At 38.2% G+C, this 13,449-nt stretch overlaps 1 protein-coding gene across 2 annotated transcripts; it reads left to right on the top strand.

The window, feature by feature from the left end:
• Positions 1-844: 844 nt before the first annotated feature.
• Positions 845-12,451, top strand: LOC144714799 (DNA repair protein RAD16-like). 2 transcript variants are annotated; one of them, XM_078589589.1, is made up of 14 exons: positions 845-922; positions 1,456-2,483; positions 3,509-3,631; positions 3,738-3,811; positions 4,180-4,243; positions 4,415-4,561; positions 4,658-4,743; positions 5,977-6,046; positions 6,259-6,378; positions 6,477-6,710; positions 7,357-7,461; positions 7,553-7,705; positions 9,122-9,291; positions 12,193-12,451. In XM_078589589.1, the coding sequence occupies exons 1-14, from the start codon at positions 877-879 to the stop codon at positions 12,263-12,265; spliced, it is 2,493 nt and encodes an 830-aa protein (XP_078445715.1). In that variant the 5' UTR covers positions 845-876; the 3' UTR covers positions 12,266-12,451. The 2 variants fall into 2 exon arrangements, 1 of the variants encoding a protein (XP_078445715.1); XR_013584475.1 differs by lacking the exons at positions 9,122-9,291; positions 12,193-12,451 and adding an exon at positions 6,861-7,140 and having other exon boundaries at positions 7,553-7,579.
• Positions 12,452-13,449: the final 998 nt, after the last annotated feature.

Here is a 13,449-nt window from a genome sequence, read left to right as displayed (position 1 = left end):
AATAAGAGTCAAGGAGAGAAAGAGAGAATAAGACTCAAGGAGAGAGGGAGAGAATAAAAGTCAAGAGGGATGAGAGAGAGAATAAGAGTAAAGGAGAGAGAGAGAATAAGAGTAAAAGAGGGAGAGAGAATAAGAGTAAAGGGGAGAGAGAGAAAAATATTCAAGTAGGAAGAGAGATATTGAGAGAGAGAGAGAGATTAAGAGTAAAGATAGAGAGATTGGGAGAGAGAAAAATATTCAAGTAGGAAGAGAGATATTGAGAGAGAGAGAGATTAAGAGTAAAGATAGAGAGATTGGGAGAGAGAGAATAAGATTCAAGTAGGAAGAGAGAGAGAGATAATAAGAGTAAAGGAGAGAGAGGGATTGAATAAGATTCAAGAAGGAAGAGAGAGAGAGGTAGAATAAGATTAAAGGAAGAGAGAGAGAGGGAGATAGAATAAGATTCAAGAAGGAAGAGAGAGAGAGATAGAATAACATTCAAGAAGGAAGAGAGAGAGAGATAGAATAAGATTCAAGAAGGAAGAGAGAGAGAGATAGAATAAGATTCAAGAAGGAAGAGATAGAGAGATAGAATAAGATTCAAGAAGGAAGAGAGAGAGATAGGATAATATTCCAGAAGGGAGAGAGAGAGAGAAGAGAGAGAGAATAAGATTCAAGAAGGAAGAAAGAGAGAGAATAAGAGTAAAGGAGAGAGAGAGAGAGAAAGGAAAAAAAAGAATTAAGAAACAAGAGAGAGAGAGAGAAAGGAAAAAAAAGAATTAAGAAACAAGAGAGAGAGAGAGTGAGGGCGCATATAAAAAGGAAAAGGCGGGAAAAGAAAGGCTTGTTCATGCTACCTACGTCTTAGTCGGTTTCTTCCTGCGCCGATTTCCGTTCATGGCGAAGATCACTCGGCAAGCGACGCGCAGAAACCCTAGCCGAGGTTCCTCCTTCTCTCCGTTCGTTTCCACTTCAACTCTCACCGCTTCTTTCCGCATTGACGACGAATCTCGTCGTTTTTCTCCGCATTGGCCATGAATCTCGCCGTTTCTTTCTGCTTCGACGATGAATCTCATCGTTTTTTCGACATTTACTTTGAAATCTCACTGTGTTCGCCATTGATGATGAATATTAACTGTTTGTCACGCTTTGACGATGAATGTCACGGTTTGTTCGGCATTGCCGATGAATCTCATTGTTTGTTGGGCATTGACGATGAATGTCACCGTTTGTTCGGCATTGACGATGAATCTTTTTCGGCATTGCCAATAACTCTCTACTGTTTTCTGCATTGCCGATGAATCTCTTTACTTGTCCGGCATTGGCGACGAATCTCTCCGCTTGCTCGGAATTGACGATGAATCTCACCGTGTTTTGGGTTATTTACGATGATATCTCTCCGTATTATCGGCATCGACGAAGAACCTCATCATTTTTTTTGGGGATTGACGATGAATCTCGCCGTGTTGCACTCAGGGAAAAAAGCGCGCTCGTCATCGGACGATGAATACGTGCTTTCCGATGTTGATCCTGCTTCTGAAATCAGCGATGTTGATTTTGTGATCGAAGAACAGAGCAGAAAACGTGGCGGGGGAAGAGTTCTCCGAAGAGCAGGCGCCGTCGCAGATGACGCTTTAGAAGGCGAATTGGCCGAGTCCAGCAATGCTGCTGCTTCGAGGAAGAAATCAAACAAGAAGAAGAAGAAGAAATCAACGGATGATCATCTGTTCTGGAAAGTACTCGAGCGAGAGAACGAGCAATGGCTTGATGAAAGAGAGGGAATTGAAAATCAGGGGATTCAGCACTGTGAAATCAAGCAGGAACCGAAGATCTGCGAGCCTTCTTTGAATATCACTCTTCCTCTTCTTCGATTCCAGAAAGAATGGCTGGCCTGGGCTCTGATGCAAGAGGATTCAAGCACTTGTGGAGGGATCTTAGCCGATGAAATGGGCATGGGGAAGACGATCCAAGGGATTTCACTCGTTCTCAGCGCGCCGTCTTCTGCTTCTTCTGCTTCTTGTTCATCTGCAATCCACAGTACTCTTGTCATTTGCCCAGTGGTTGCAATTCTACAGTGGGTGGGTGAGATTGAGAGGCACACAAAGAAGGGAAGCGCCAGGGTCTTGGTCTATCATGGGTCGAAGAGGGCTACCATGAATAATAACTTTGATGATTATGACTTTGTTCTGACCACTTATTCTACTATTGAGGGGGATTTTAGGAGGTTTGTGATGCCGCCCAAGGAGCCTTGCAAGTTTTGTGGAAAGCTGCTTCAGCCACATAAGATGAAAGTTCATCTAATGTTTTACTGTGGACCTGATGCTCGGAAGACGGAGAAGCAAGCAAAGCAGATGAAGAAAGTGAAGAAGGCGTCCACTTTGGGAAAGAGAAAGAGAGGCCTTGCTATCTCTGAGAACAATGATGGGCCGAATCTGAAGGCAAACGCATCTAGAACGGGTTCTGCTTTGCACAATGTTAAATGGAATCGCATCATTTTGGACGAAGTAAGTAGTCTGTCATCTTGGATCCTCGCAGTTGAAGGTCTCTTAATGTGGCAGTTTCTTCTACATATTGAATCTTTTAGTTTTTATTATTGCTCTTTTTCAGATTTAGCATCTCGGCCATAAGTGGTCTGTCATCTCCCAGATTCCTGTGATTCAAATCCTTGACTTATCATCTCGGACATAACAAGAACTTTGCACAATTAGAATTTCTTTGAGGATTCGATGCATTGTGAACCTCTTTTTTTACCCTGAGAACCCTGCGTTGTCATGGGGACGAAGCAGGGGTTGATAAAAATTTAGGACTGATAAGTCATATGGATCCCCATGAACTCTTTCCGGGTCGTACTTCCTTACTAGGTGTTATTCCTACAGATTCTGGCAAAAAATATACATTTTCGAGATATCTTTGTTTATTTGTTGCAAAGGTATAGCTCAGTCAGTAGAAACAGTTGCTCAGAGCGAGTTGTTGGTTTATTGGACATCACAATACTGAAGTGTCGGTTCCTGTATTCTGCCTACTTTTCTATCCCCTACAATCTAGGACTTCTTTCACAAGTACCCAGGTTCTGTTACTCTGTAGTCTCTGTTAAATATCAACTTTAGTTTCATCTGTCTTTGTGTAAATGGCCGTTAGCCCATCGAGTAATCTCAGTTTACTAGTTGAAACCCAGTTTTTTAGTTCTCCGCAGCCGCAAATGTCATTTTACTTTGGTAAGTTGTTTACTTTTTAGGGGTATTTATAGGGCCATCTCATTTTCTAGCTACAAGTGTGAAGAAGAGAAATAATGTATAAATATAAACTATGAGACAGTGAGGAGATAGTTTTGATGGATTATGCGCTATAAGGTCTGCTCTTAATTTTCCTGCGGCATTAAAACCACTGAGTGAAATCATTAATCAAGTCTTCTCTTGTATGGATACATTTAAACCACAGACACGGTAGGTGTCATTTTTCATTTATAACTAGAATTGAATTATACTGTGAGAAATGATATTTATTCATGGACCATGGATCTTTTCTGTAGGCACATTTTATAAAAGATCGAGGAAGCAGCACAGCAAAGGCAGTTTTTGCTTTGGAGTCTAATTACAAATGGGCTTTGAGTGGCACTCCACTTCAAAATCGTGTTGGAGAGCTTTACTCGCTGGTTTGCTTATCAACCTTATTAATATGTAGTTTAGAATTTCCAATCGGGAAAAAAATGATTATGACTCTTAACCCTGTGCGTCATTTATTTTTATTCTTTTGCACAGGTTCGCTTTTTGCGGATAAACCCGTACTCATATTTCTTCTGTAAAGATTGTGAGTGCAAGAGACTTGAATATTGGTAGGTTTTTTTTCTCATGTTAATTCTCGAATTTCTTGCTTGCTGAGAAAATAATGATCTTTTTTTTCATTCTTAATATGGCGCGCCATATCAGATATGATCATGGCCTCGTCTATATTATTTTCTAAATCATTCAATCCTTGAGTTTAAACAATGCCTCGAATTACAACTCTCTGAGTTGCACAGTGAAATATTTTGGAAGTAAACGAAAACTAAAATATGTTCCTCTTATTTTGCCTCCGGATCCAAGAATGTAAATTTGAGTTTATTCTAATAATACTCTGCATCTCAGAATATTTTTGGTTGTCGGATATGCTTTATGTAATTTCTTCAGCAGTAAAACTCAGAATGTTGTCTGGATATTTCAGTGCGAGTGTTCGCTGCGAGCATTGCCATCATTCTGCATCAAGACATTTTTGTTGGTGGAACAAAGTGAGTTACATTCAGAATATTTCTTCATGACATGATCCCGATAACGTCTAGGAATGTTTAGTGGTTTCAGCCTTCTATGGCCGACCATTTCTTAACCGTTTTCTTCAAGTTCCGTGATGCTTCTAACATGTTTTCTTTTCTCCATAAATCTTCCTCCTTTTCCCCCTTCAGTATATAACCAGGCCAATAAAAACCAAGGGATACATGGCTGAAGGAAAAAGAGCCATGATATTATTGAAGGAGAAGGTATTGAAAAGCATTGTGCTGAGGCGGACCAAGAAGAGCAGAGAAGCCGATCTGATTCTACCCCCAAGAATAGTAAGTGTCAAATGTATACCGCATAATTTGTAAAAACTGTCCCTATTCCAATCCCTCACGCTCTTGTGTTCGAAATGTCTTTTCTGTCTTGTTCAGGTTTTTTTGAGACGAGACACCTTTGATATCAATGAAGAGGAGTTTTATGAGGCCTTGTATACGCAGAGCCAGACGCAGTTTGGCACGTAAATATATCTAACCATTTTCTTTCTTTCTTTTCACGACGTTTTTTCCTTGCTTCAGGTAGATTTAGTTCATAACTCATATTAGTTGAATACTCTCATTGACTTGTGGGGTGTTACATCCATTCCCTATCGTAAGCCCACTAGGGACATTTTTGTCTTTACATTTCCCTTTTAAATATGTAGCCCTCCTCTTTGAAGGGCAGGACATTAAGTTAAAATTTTGTCTTTCCCTTTTGTAAATACCTTCTTACCCGACGATGTCCACTCTGTCGGATATCCACTCTTTCGTAAATATTACAAAAACTATCAGCCCTCATCCTCCTCAGCGTTGCCCATTCTGCCAAAGCCATCCCCTTCTTCTTCCTCAATGATACCTTCCCAGGGGGGAAGGTATCATGGGGTTGATAGTTTTTGAGTGTGCACTCCTCAGTCGGTTCAGTAGGTAGCACAAAAGAGCGCTGGTGGAAAAAGAAAGCCTTAATTCAAGAATGAAAGAAGTACATGGATTTGACCGGTTATATGACTAGTGTTTGTAGATAATGAGGGTAATTGTCATAGTCATTATCAGTCTACAGCTTGAGTGATGATGATCTTGTGATTGTCATCCTGGCCGCAGATAAATGTCCATTACGATTTTATCTTGGATTCTCAGCATCTGAGTGAAGTTAATGGAGTGTGAGTCACTAGAGATGATGGTATTGTTGCTTTCATCGTTTTCATATACCTGGCACTGTTGAATGATGGAAACGATGTCAACTCGTCATCATCCTCTCATCATTGTCATCAGTGATGGCAAATACTAATTCCCGACAGTGATGTTTTGTGTGATTCCCTGACATCAATCCCCTCGGTGGTTCTTCCTTTTCCAGTTTTATTCATTTGGAGGGTCTTATTCGCTAGACCTGATGTATCTTTTTCTTTCCTTCAATTTTCTCTCTTATTTATTACCCGACATGTTATATTGTTAAAAAATAAATTTATTTTGACCCTTTGAAAATTTGATCCTGGTTAAATGTTTATTTTTCAACCTGCTTTTCATCATAACAAAATTCTAACCCCCAAGTTTCCCCAAGGCCTCCGAAAGATCCTTGTAATGCATTTAGTTATCTCACAGCAGGGTACTTATTGGTAGCTTCTTTTTACTTTGACCTATGCTAACATGTTATCTAATCATCTGCTGCATAATAGAATACTTTTGCAAAGATGCATCAAATTTTGATTTCCTTCTTGCAGCTATATCTCTGCTGGAACCTTGATGAACAATTACGCCCATATTTTTGATCTTCTCACAAGACTTCGTCAGGTGAAATGTCCAACTCCTTGAAAGAGGCTTTCTATTTTGGAAGGCATTTAAGTGTCATTTCTTTTTTATTCTTGGGACACGTGATAAATTTTGTTAATACTTTCCAATAATATTACATCTTTTGGCTTTTAATTATTGCTTATTTAGGGTAAATAATTTTTTCTTCAAGCGTACTTCATTCTCTGAGTGTTTTCTTGTTGTTTCCCTCACAGGCGGTTGATCATCCATACCTTGTTGTCTATTCACGGACAAGAGATGAGTTCAATAAAAACAGTGACGGCAACTTCGATGGAAACTGTGGTATTTGTCATGATCTGGCCGAGGATCCAGTGGTTAGATTAATAATTTGTTTACCTCGGGTTCTGAATTTTTAAAGAGGAATGATTTATTTTTCTCTTAAGAATTCTCTCACGCTTTATTTTCATTCCAGGTCACCTCCTGCCATCACTACTTCTGTCGAACTTGCTTATCAGATTATATGCCTGCGGCTAGCATCGTTACGTGCCCATCCTGTTCTAAACCTCTCACTGTTGACTTGAAGTCTCCTTGTTCTAGTCAAAGAAGAATTGATAAAGACAATAATTTAAAGGGGTTCAAGCATTCAAGTATCCTGAACCGCCTCGACATCCGCAAGTTTAAAACTAGCACCAAGATTGATGCGCTGGTAGTACCATTTCATTTATGCTTGACTTATGTTCATTTCCTCTTTTTTTCCCAGTTTGTTGATAGATTTCGTGCAGCATTTACTTGTATGAACTCTTTTTCCTCTTTTTTTATTGTTTTCTTGCCTTATTAACGTGAACGATCATTCCAGTTGATGGGTCGATCAGATCAGATTATTTGGATCAAGTTTGGATTGAAAGATTTAATCAACAATGATTGGATCTATGATCGAAGATCGGATTGGCTGAGTAGATCGCAACATGGCAGGATCATGATTGGACAGAGTTGGTCAATCTAATCAAGATTGGCAGGCGGTTTGATTTGATTGGATGATTCAATATGATCGGCCCATTAAGTAGAACGGTTTTTGTTTCTGAAAAAAGTGGAAGGGTCTCATTGGGGCGCTCCATGTGACAGCTCTGCAACTCCAAGTATTTTTTTCTATGTTTTTCAAATTCTAATCGATGATATTTTCATTTATTGATGAATCATGATAAATCAAAATCCTTATAGATCAATCAGACCGTTCAGGTCTGATTGCTGATTGACCGATCCTTTCGAATCGACTGTCTATTTTCGCTCTGAGTCTGAATTGTTTGTAGAAACCACTGCTCTAAATAAATGATCCCTCCTCTCAATTTGGGTAGAAAGAGGAGATCAGGCACATGATTGAAGCCGATGGAGCTGCAAAAGGAATAGTCTTTAGCCAGTTCACGTCTTTCTTGGATCTCATCAAGTATTCCCTGGAGATGGTATCTTCTTACTTTACGACCCTACTGCTTTTTGGTGCTATTTTTTCTATTAATCTATTTTTTGTGCTTCTTTTTCTTCCTTAATCTCCAGTCTGGGGTGAAGTGCGTTCAATTGGTGGGGAGCATGAGTCTTGTAGAGAGGGAGAGAGCGATTAGTTGCTTCACTGATGATGCCCACTGCAAGATTTTCCTCATGAGTCTGAAGGCGGGTGGTGTTGCCCTCAATCTCACCGTTGCATCCCATGTCAGTTTCTTCTTCTTAATTAACTCTCTATTCACATCGATATTCACTCATCTATCTCTCTTCTCTCTATTCATAGATCACATTTTCTTTCTCTGTTTTCTCTCCATTCATCTGCGTCATCATCTCTCTCTCTCCATCCACTGGTCAATACCCTCTTTCTTGTTTCTCTCTCTCTCTCTCTCTCTCTCTTCATCTATCCGCTCTCTCTCTCTCTTTCTCATCAAAATCCCCTTTCCTAGATATCTCTCTCTTTCTCATCAAAATCCCCTTTCCTAGATTTCTCTCTTTCTCATCAAAATCCCCTTTCCTCTCTCTCTCTCTCTCTCTATTCATCCATTCATCAGTCCATCCATCTCTCTTTCTCTTTGCATTCGTCTGTGTCTGGTTTCCTTGATTTCACTCTCTATTCATGCACACAGCTATCTGTATTTCTGTATATCCATTCATCATATCCGCCTGCATATCATTTTCTTTCTATCCACCATTCAATGTCTCTTTTCCTTTGTTTCACTCTCTATTCGTTCATCATATCCATCTTCCTTGATATCTCCCTCTATTCATTTCATATATTCATCTTTATTTCTCTCTAACCATTCATCTTTATCTATCCTGATCTCTCTTGTTCTATTCATCCATTCATCCATGGCCCTCTTCATAGATCTCTCTCTCCATCTGTCCATGTCACTCGCCATTCATCCACATTGCTCTCTATATTTCTCTCTATTCATTCATCATATATTTCATGACATCTCATTTTCACTCTATTCATTCATCATATATTTCGTGACATCTCATTTTCTCTCTATTTCAATGTCCCTTCACCTACATTTCTCTCCTTATTCGTTCATAATTTACATCATTCTTGATTTCTCTCTCCATTCATTCCATACATCCATCTCTATATCTCTGTAACCATTCGCCAACGTTCCCTTGATCTCACTTGTTCTATTCATACATTCTTCCATGTTGCTCTTTCTTGATTTCTCTCTCCATTCATCCATGTATGTCTCTCTCTTGCTCTCTATCTGTTCATCTATGTCTCTTCTCCTCGATTTATCCCTCTATTTGTCCACATATTCATTTCTCTCTCTCTATCCATTCTTCAACGTGCCCTTTCCCCTATTTCTCTCTCTTGATTCATCCATACATCTATCTCTCTTTCCCTTTATCCATTTATTTATCTATCTCTCCATTCATCCTTGTTTTCATTCTGCTTCTTTCTGTGGATTCATCTATGTCCCCATATCCCCGTTCTCTCTTCTAAACAACCATATACTCATCTTTCTCTCCTCATCCATTCATCATTGTACACCTTGCTCGATTTCTCTCCATGTTCATCTCTCTCTCTCTTCCGAGGATTTATATATATACTTCTCTCTGATATGTATCTCTGGGTTCATTACTTCTCTCTATCAGGTGTTTCTGATGGATCCATGGTGGAACCCTGCAGTGGAGCGGCAGGCCCAAGACAGGATACACAGGATTGGGCAGTATAAGCCGATCAGGACGGTCAGATTTGTAATTGAGGGCACGATCGAAGAGAGGATCCTGCAGCTACAGAAAAAGAAGGAAATGGTCTTCGAAGGGTCAGTGGTCTCTTCAATACCATACAAACTCTCTCTATTTCTCTCTCTCTCTCTATCTCTATGTTTCTCTATGTATATATCTCTCTATATCTATCTCTATCTTTCTCTATGTATATATATCTCTCTCTCTATCTCTCTGTATCTATATCTATCTCTATTTCTCTCTATCTATATCTATCTGTATCTCTTTCTCTCTATATATATCTATCTCTTTCTCTTTCTCTATATCTATATCTATCGGTATCTCTTTCTCTCTCTCTATATCTCTCTTTCTCTCTATCTATATCTATCTCTATCTCTTTCTCTATATCTATATCTATCGGTATCTCTTTCTCTCTCTCTACATCTCTCTTTCTCTTTCTCTCTATCTACATCTATCTCTATCTCTTTCTCTTATCTCTATCTTTATCTCTATCTCTATCTCTATCTCTATCTCTATCTCTATCTCTATCTCTATCTCTATCTCTATCTCTATCTCTATCTCTATCTCTATCTCTCTCTCTCTATCTCTATCTCTATCTCTATCTCTATCTCTATCTCTATCTCTATCTCTATCTCTATCTCTATCTCTATCTCTATCTCTATCTCTATCTCTATCTCTATCTCTATCTCTATCTCTATCTCTATCTCTATCTCTATCTCTATATCTCTCTTTCTCTCTATCTATATCTATCTCTATCTCTTTCTCTATATCTATATCTATCGGTATCTCTTTCTCTCTCTCTACATCTCTCTTTCTCTTTCTCTCTATCTACATCTATCTCTATCTCTTTCTCTTATCTCTATCTTTATCTCTATCTCTATCTCTATCGCTATCTCTATCTCTATCTCTATCTCTATCTCTATCTCTATCTCTATCTCTATCTCTATCTCTATCTCTATCTCTATCTCTATCTCTATCTCTATCTCTATCTCTATCTCTATCTCTATCTCTATCTCTATCTCTATCTCTATCTCTATCTCTATCTCTATCTCTATCTCTATCTCTATCTCTATCTCTATCTCTATCTCTATCTCTATCTCTATCTCTATCTCTATCTATATTTCTATCTCTATATCTATCTATATCTATATCTCAATCTCAATGTTTATCTCTATCTCAATCTCAAGGTGAATCTCAATCTCAATCTCTATCTCTATCTCTATCTCTATCTTTATCTGTATTTCTATCTCTCACTATCTCTATCTCTATCTCTATCTCTATCTCTATCTCTATCTCTATCTCTATCTCTATCTCTATCTCAATCTCAATCTCAATCTCAATCTCAATCTCAATCTCAATCTCTATCTCTATCTCTATCTCTATCTCTATCTCTATCTCTATCTCTATCTCTATCTCAATCTCAATCTCAATCTCAATCTCAATCTCAATCTCAATCTCAATCTCAATCTCAATCTCAATCTCAATCTCTATCTCTATCTCTATCTCTATCTCTATCTCTATCTCTATCTCTATCTCTATCTCTATCTCTATCTCTATCTCTATCTCTATCTCTATCTCTATCTCTATCTCTATCTCTATCTCTATCTCTATCTCAATCTCAATCTCAATCTCAATCTCAATCTCAATCTCAATCTCAATCTCAATCTCAATCTCAATCTCAATCTCAATCTCAATCTCAATCTCAATCTCAATCTCTATCTCTATCTCTATCTCTATCTCTATCTCTATCTCTATCTCTATCTCTATCTCTATCTCTATCTCTATCTCTATCTCTATCTCTATCTCTATCTCTATCTCTATCTCTATCTCTATCTCTATCTCTATCTCTATCTCTATCTCTATCTCTATCTCTATCTCTATCTCTATCTCTATCTCTATCTCTATCCTATCTCTATCCTATCTCTATCTCTATCCTATCTCTATCTCTATCTCTATCACTATCTCTATCTCTATCTCTATCTCCCTCTCTATCGCTATCTCCCTCTCTATCTCAATCTGGCTCTATCTCTATCTCTATCTCTCTCTCTATCGCTATCTCCCTCTCTATCTCTATCTGGCTCTATCTCTATCTCTATCTCCCTCTTTATCTCAATCTGGCTCTATCTCTATCTCGATCTCCCTCTCTATCTTTATCTGGCTCTATCTCTCTCCCTCTCTATCTCTATCTGGCTCTATCTCTCTCCCTCTCTATCTCTATCTGGCTCTATCTCTATCTCTATCTCCCTCTCTATCTCTATCTGGCTCTATCTCTATCTCTCTCCCTCTCTATCTCTATCTGGCTCTATCTCTATCTGGCTCTATCTCTATCTGGCTCTATCTCTATCTCTATCTCCCTCTCTATCTTTATCTGGCTCTATCTCTATCTCTATCTCCCTCTCTATCGTTATCTGGCTCTATCTCTATCTCTATCTCCCTCTCTATCGTTATCTGGCTCTATCTCTATCTCTATGTATATCTGAAGCTCTCTTTGTATCTACGTCTCTCTCTATCTCCATCGCTGTCTTTATCTCTTTCTGTATCTCTCTCAGGATCTGCATCTGTAGCTGTAACTGTATCTGTATATATATATATGTCTGACTGTATCTATATATTATTCTCTGTCTCTGTTATTGTCTCTTTTTCTCAATTTTATCTCTATTTCTACCTTTATCTATCTCCATCTTTATTTCTATCTCTATTTGAAGCTTTCTTTGTAGCTCAATCTCTATCTCTATCTCTATCTGAAGCTTTCTTTGTAGCTCCGTTTCCATCTCCATCAAGTCCATCTCCATCTCTATCTCTATCCCTATCTCTATCCCTATCTCCATCCCTATCTCCATCTCTATCTCCATCTCCATCTCTATCCCTATCTCTATCTCCATCTCCATCTCTATCCCTATCTCCATCTCTATCTTTATTTTTTAAGCATGTGCTTTGGATAGAGAGATAAGATTGACCTGTGTTGATCTTTTTGCCAGGACTGTGGGTGATTCATCTGACGCCATGTCTAAGCTGACTGAGGAGGACCTAAGGTTTCTCTTCCAGAACTGATAACCCCCCTGGTAAGTAAATATACTATATATAATACCATTAAAAATATAATATAACATTGTCATATACATAATAAGTAACCACCTCATGTCCAACCCCTTGAAATTACAAATCTCCGTGGGCCATCTATTTTTTGCGCCTTGCTTTGATATACTCTTGATCATTTAGTGCGAGTATCTTATCTTGCATTCCTCCCTGCTGTGTCTCCAATTGAGGGCCTCTTTTTTTTTTGAACAAGTAAAGTATTTTAAAAATTACGTGTTAAAGTATATGGTCAACTGTTGATTATCTGGAGATGGTGTAATCCTAATTTGTGATTTTTGGAATTTTGTCCTTCAAAGTTGAAGAAAAATATTCTAAATATACCATGGCTTATACTGGTTGAAAAATAGGGTCCAATTTCTTTATCTAGAATTGGATGTAATGAATCACATTATGTTGAATTAGTCTGGAGAGCAAGGTGAGGAATGGCTGAGGTACTTAGTCTGACGTTTCAAATTATGAGGCATGAGAGTTAGTTGTATGATATATTGATTGTTCTTCTGGAAAATCTTATTACGAGGGAATGTTTAAGTTTATCGAGATTATTATAAGATTTGCAAGTGTCATTTTTTATGGAATGCCTTTACATGGATTCAATCTTAACTATGTATGTTATAGTGCTCTGTAAAATGCTTCAAATTTCAAGTTTTTGTTGATCTCGTTTAAATAACAATAATTTGTGTGATAATACATTTTTCATCTGGAAATGCATGAATTTTAGTGCAAGTGACTCTGAATTCATGATTCAAATTCACATCATTAGGAAAATAAAATTTCGGATGAGAAATACTCAAATTAAGTTCAAGTCGTTCCAAATTTAAATTTTGTTATTCTTGAGTTCTCAAAAAGTTAGAAAGATGTATAATTCCTACTTGAGGCCTTGGATTCACTGCAAGAAGAAATTTCTTGCTGTTGACTTAGTGATTTCTTGGATGCCACACAAGAAATAAGTCATCCCCTTGACCTTTAGAAACTTAGACTGTTCAATATCTTATCCTGGCTGTGTTTGGAGTATATGGATATCTTATCCTGCTACATTAGAGAAGGTGGAGACTTAGGGCTCAAGGTCTTATCCTGGCCCTATTAGAGTATGGATATAGAATCCCCCTAACTAGAGACCATAGCTGGCAAGATGATCAGTT

Source organism: Wolffia australiana, chromosome 2, assembly GCF_029677425.1.
Source record: "Wolffia australiana isolate 7733 chromosome 2, ASM2967742v1".
In the NCBI taxonomy this organism is placed as follows: Eukaryota; Viridiplantae; Streptophyta; class Magnoliopsida; order Alismatales; family Araceae; genus Wolffia; species Wolffia australiana.
The sequence above is the reverse complement of the archived record's forward strand: the minus strand, read 5'-3'. Positions and strand labels throughout refer to the sequence as shown.

Excerpts from the sequence above, each read along its gene's own strand:
- LOC144714799 (XM_078589589.1), top strand. The coding sequence starts at position 877 with ATGGCGAAGATCACTCGGCAAGCGACGCGCAGAAACCCTAGCCGAG. Across the intron at positions 2,484-3,508 it reads ATCGCATCATTTTGGACGAA|GCACATTTTATAAAAGATCG; the intron begins GTAAGTAGTCTG and ends TCTTTTCTGTAG. Across the intron at positions 3,632-3,737 it reads TTGGAGAGCTTTACTCGCTG|GTTCGCTTTTTGCGGATAAA; the intron begins GTTTGCTTATCA and ends TCTTTTGCACAG.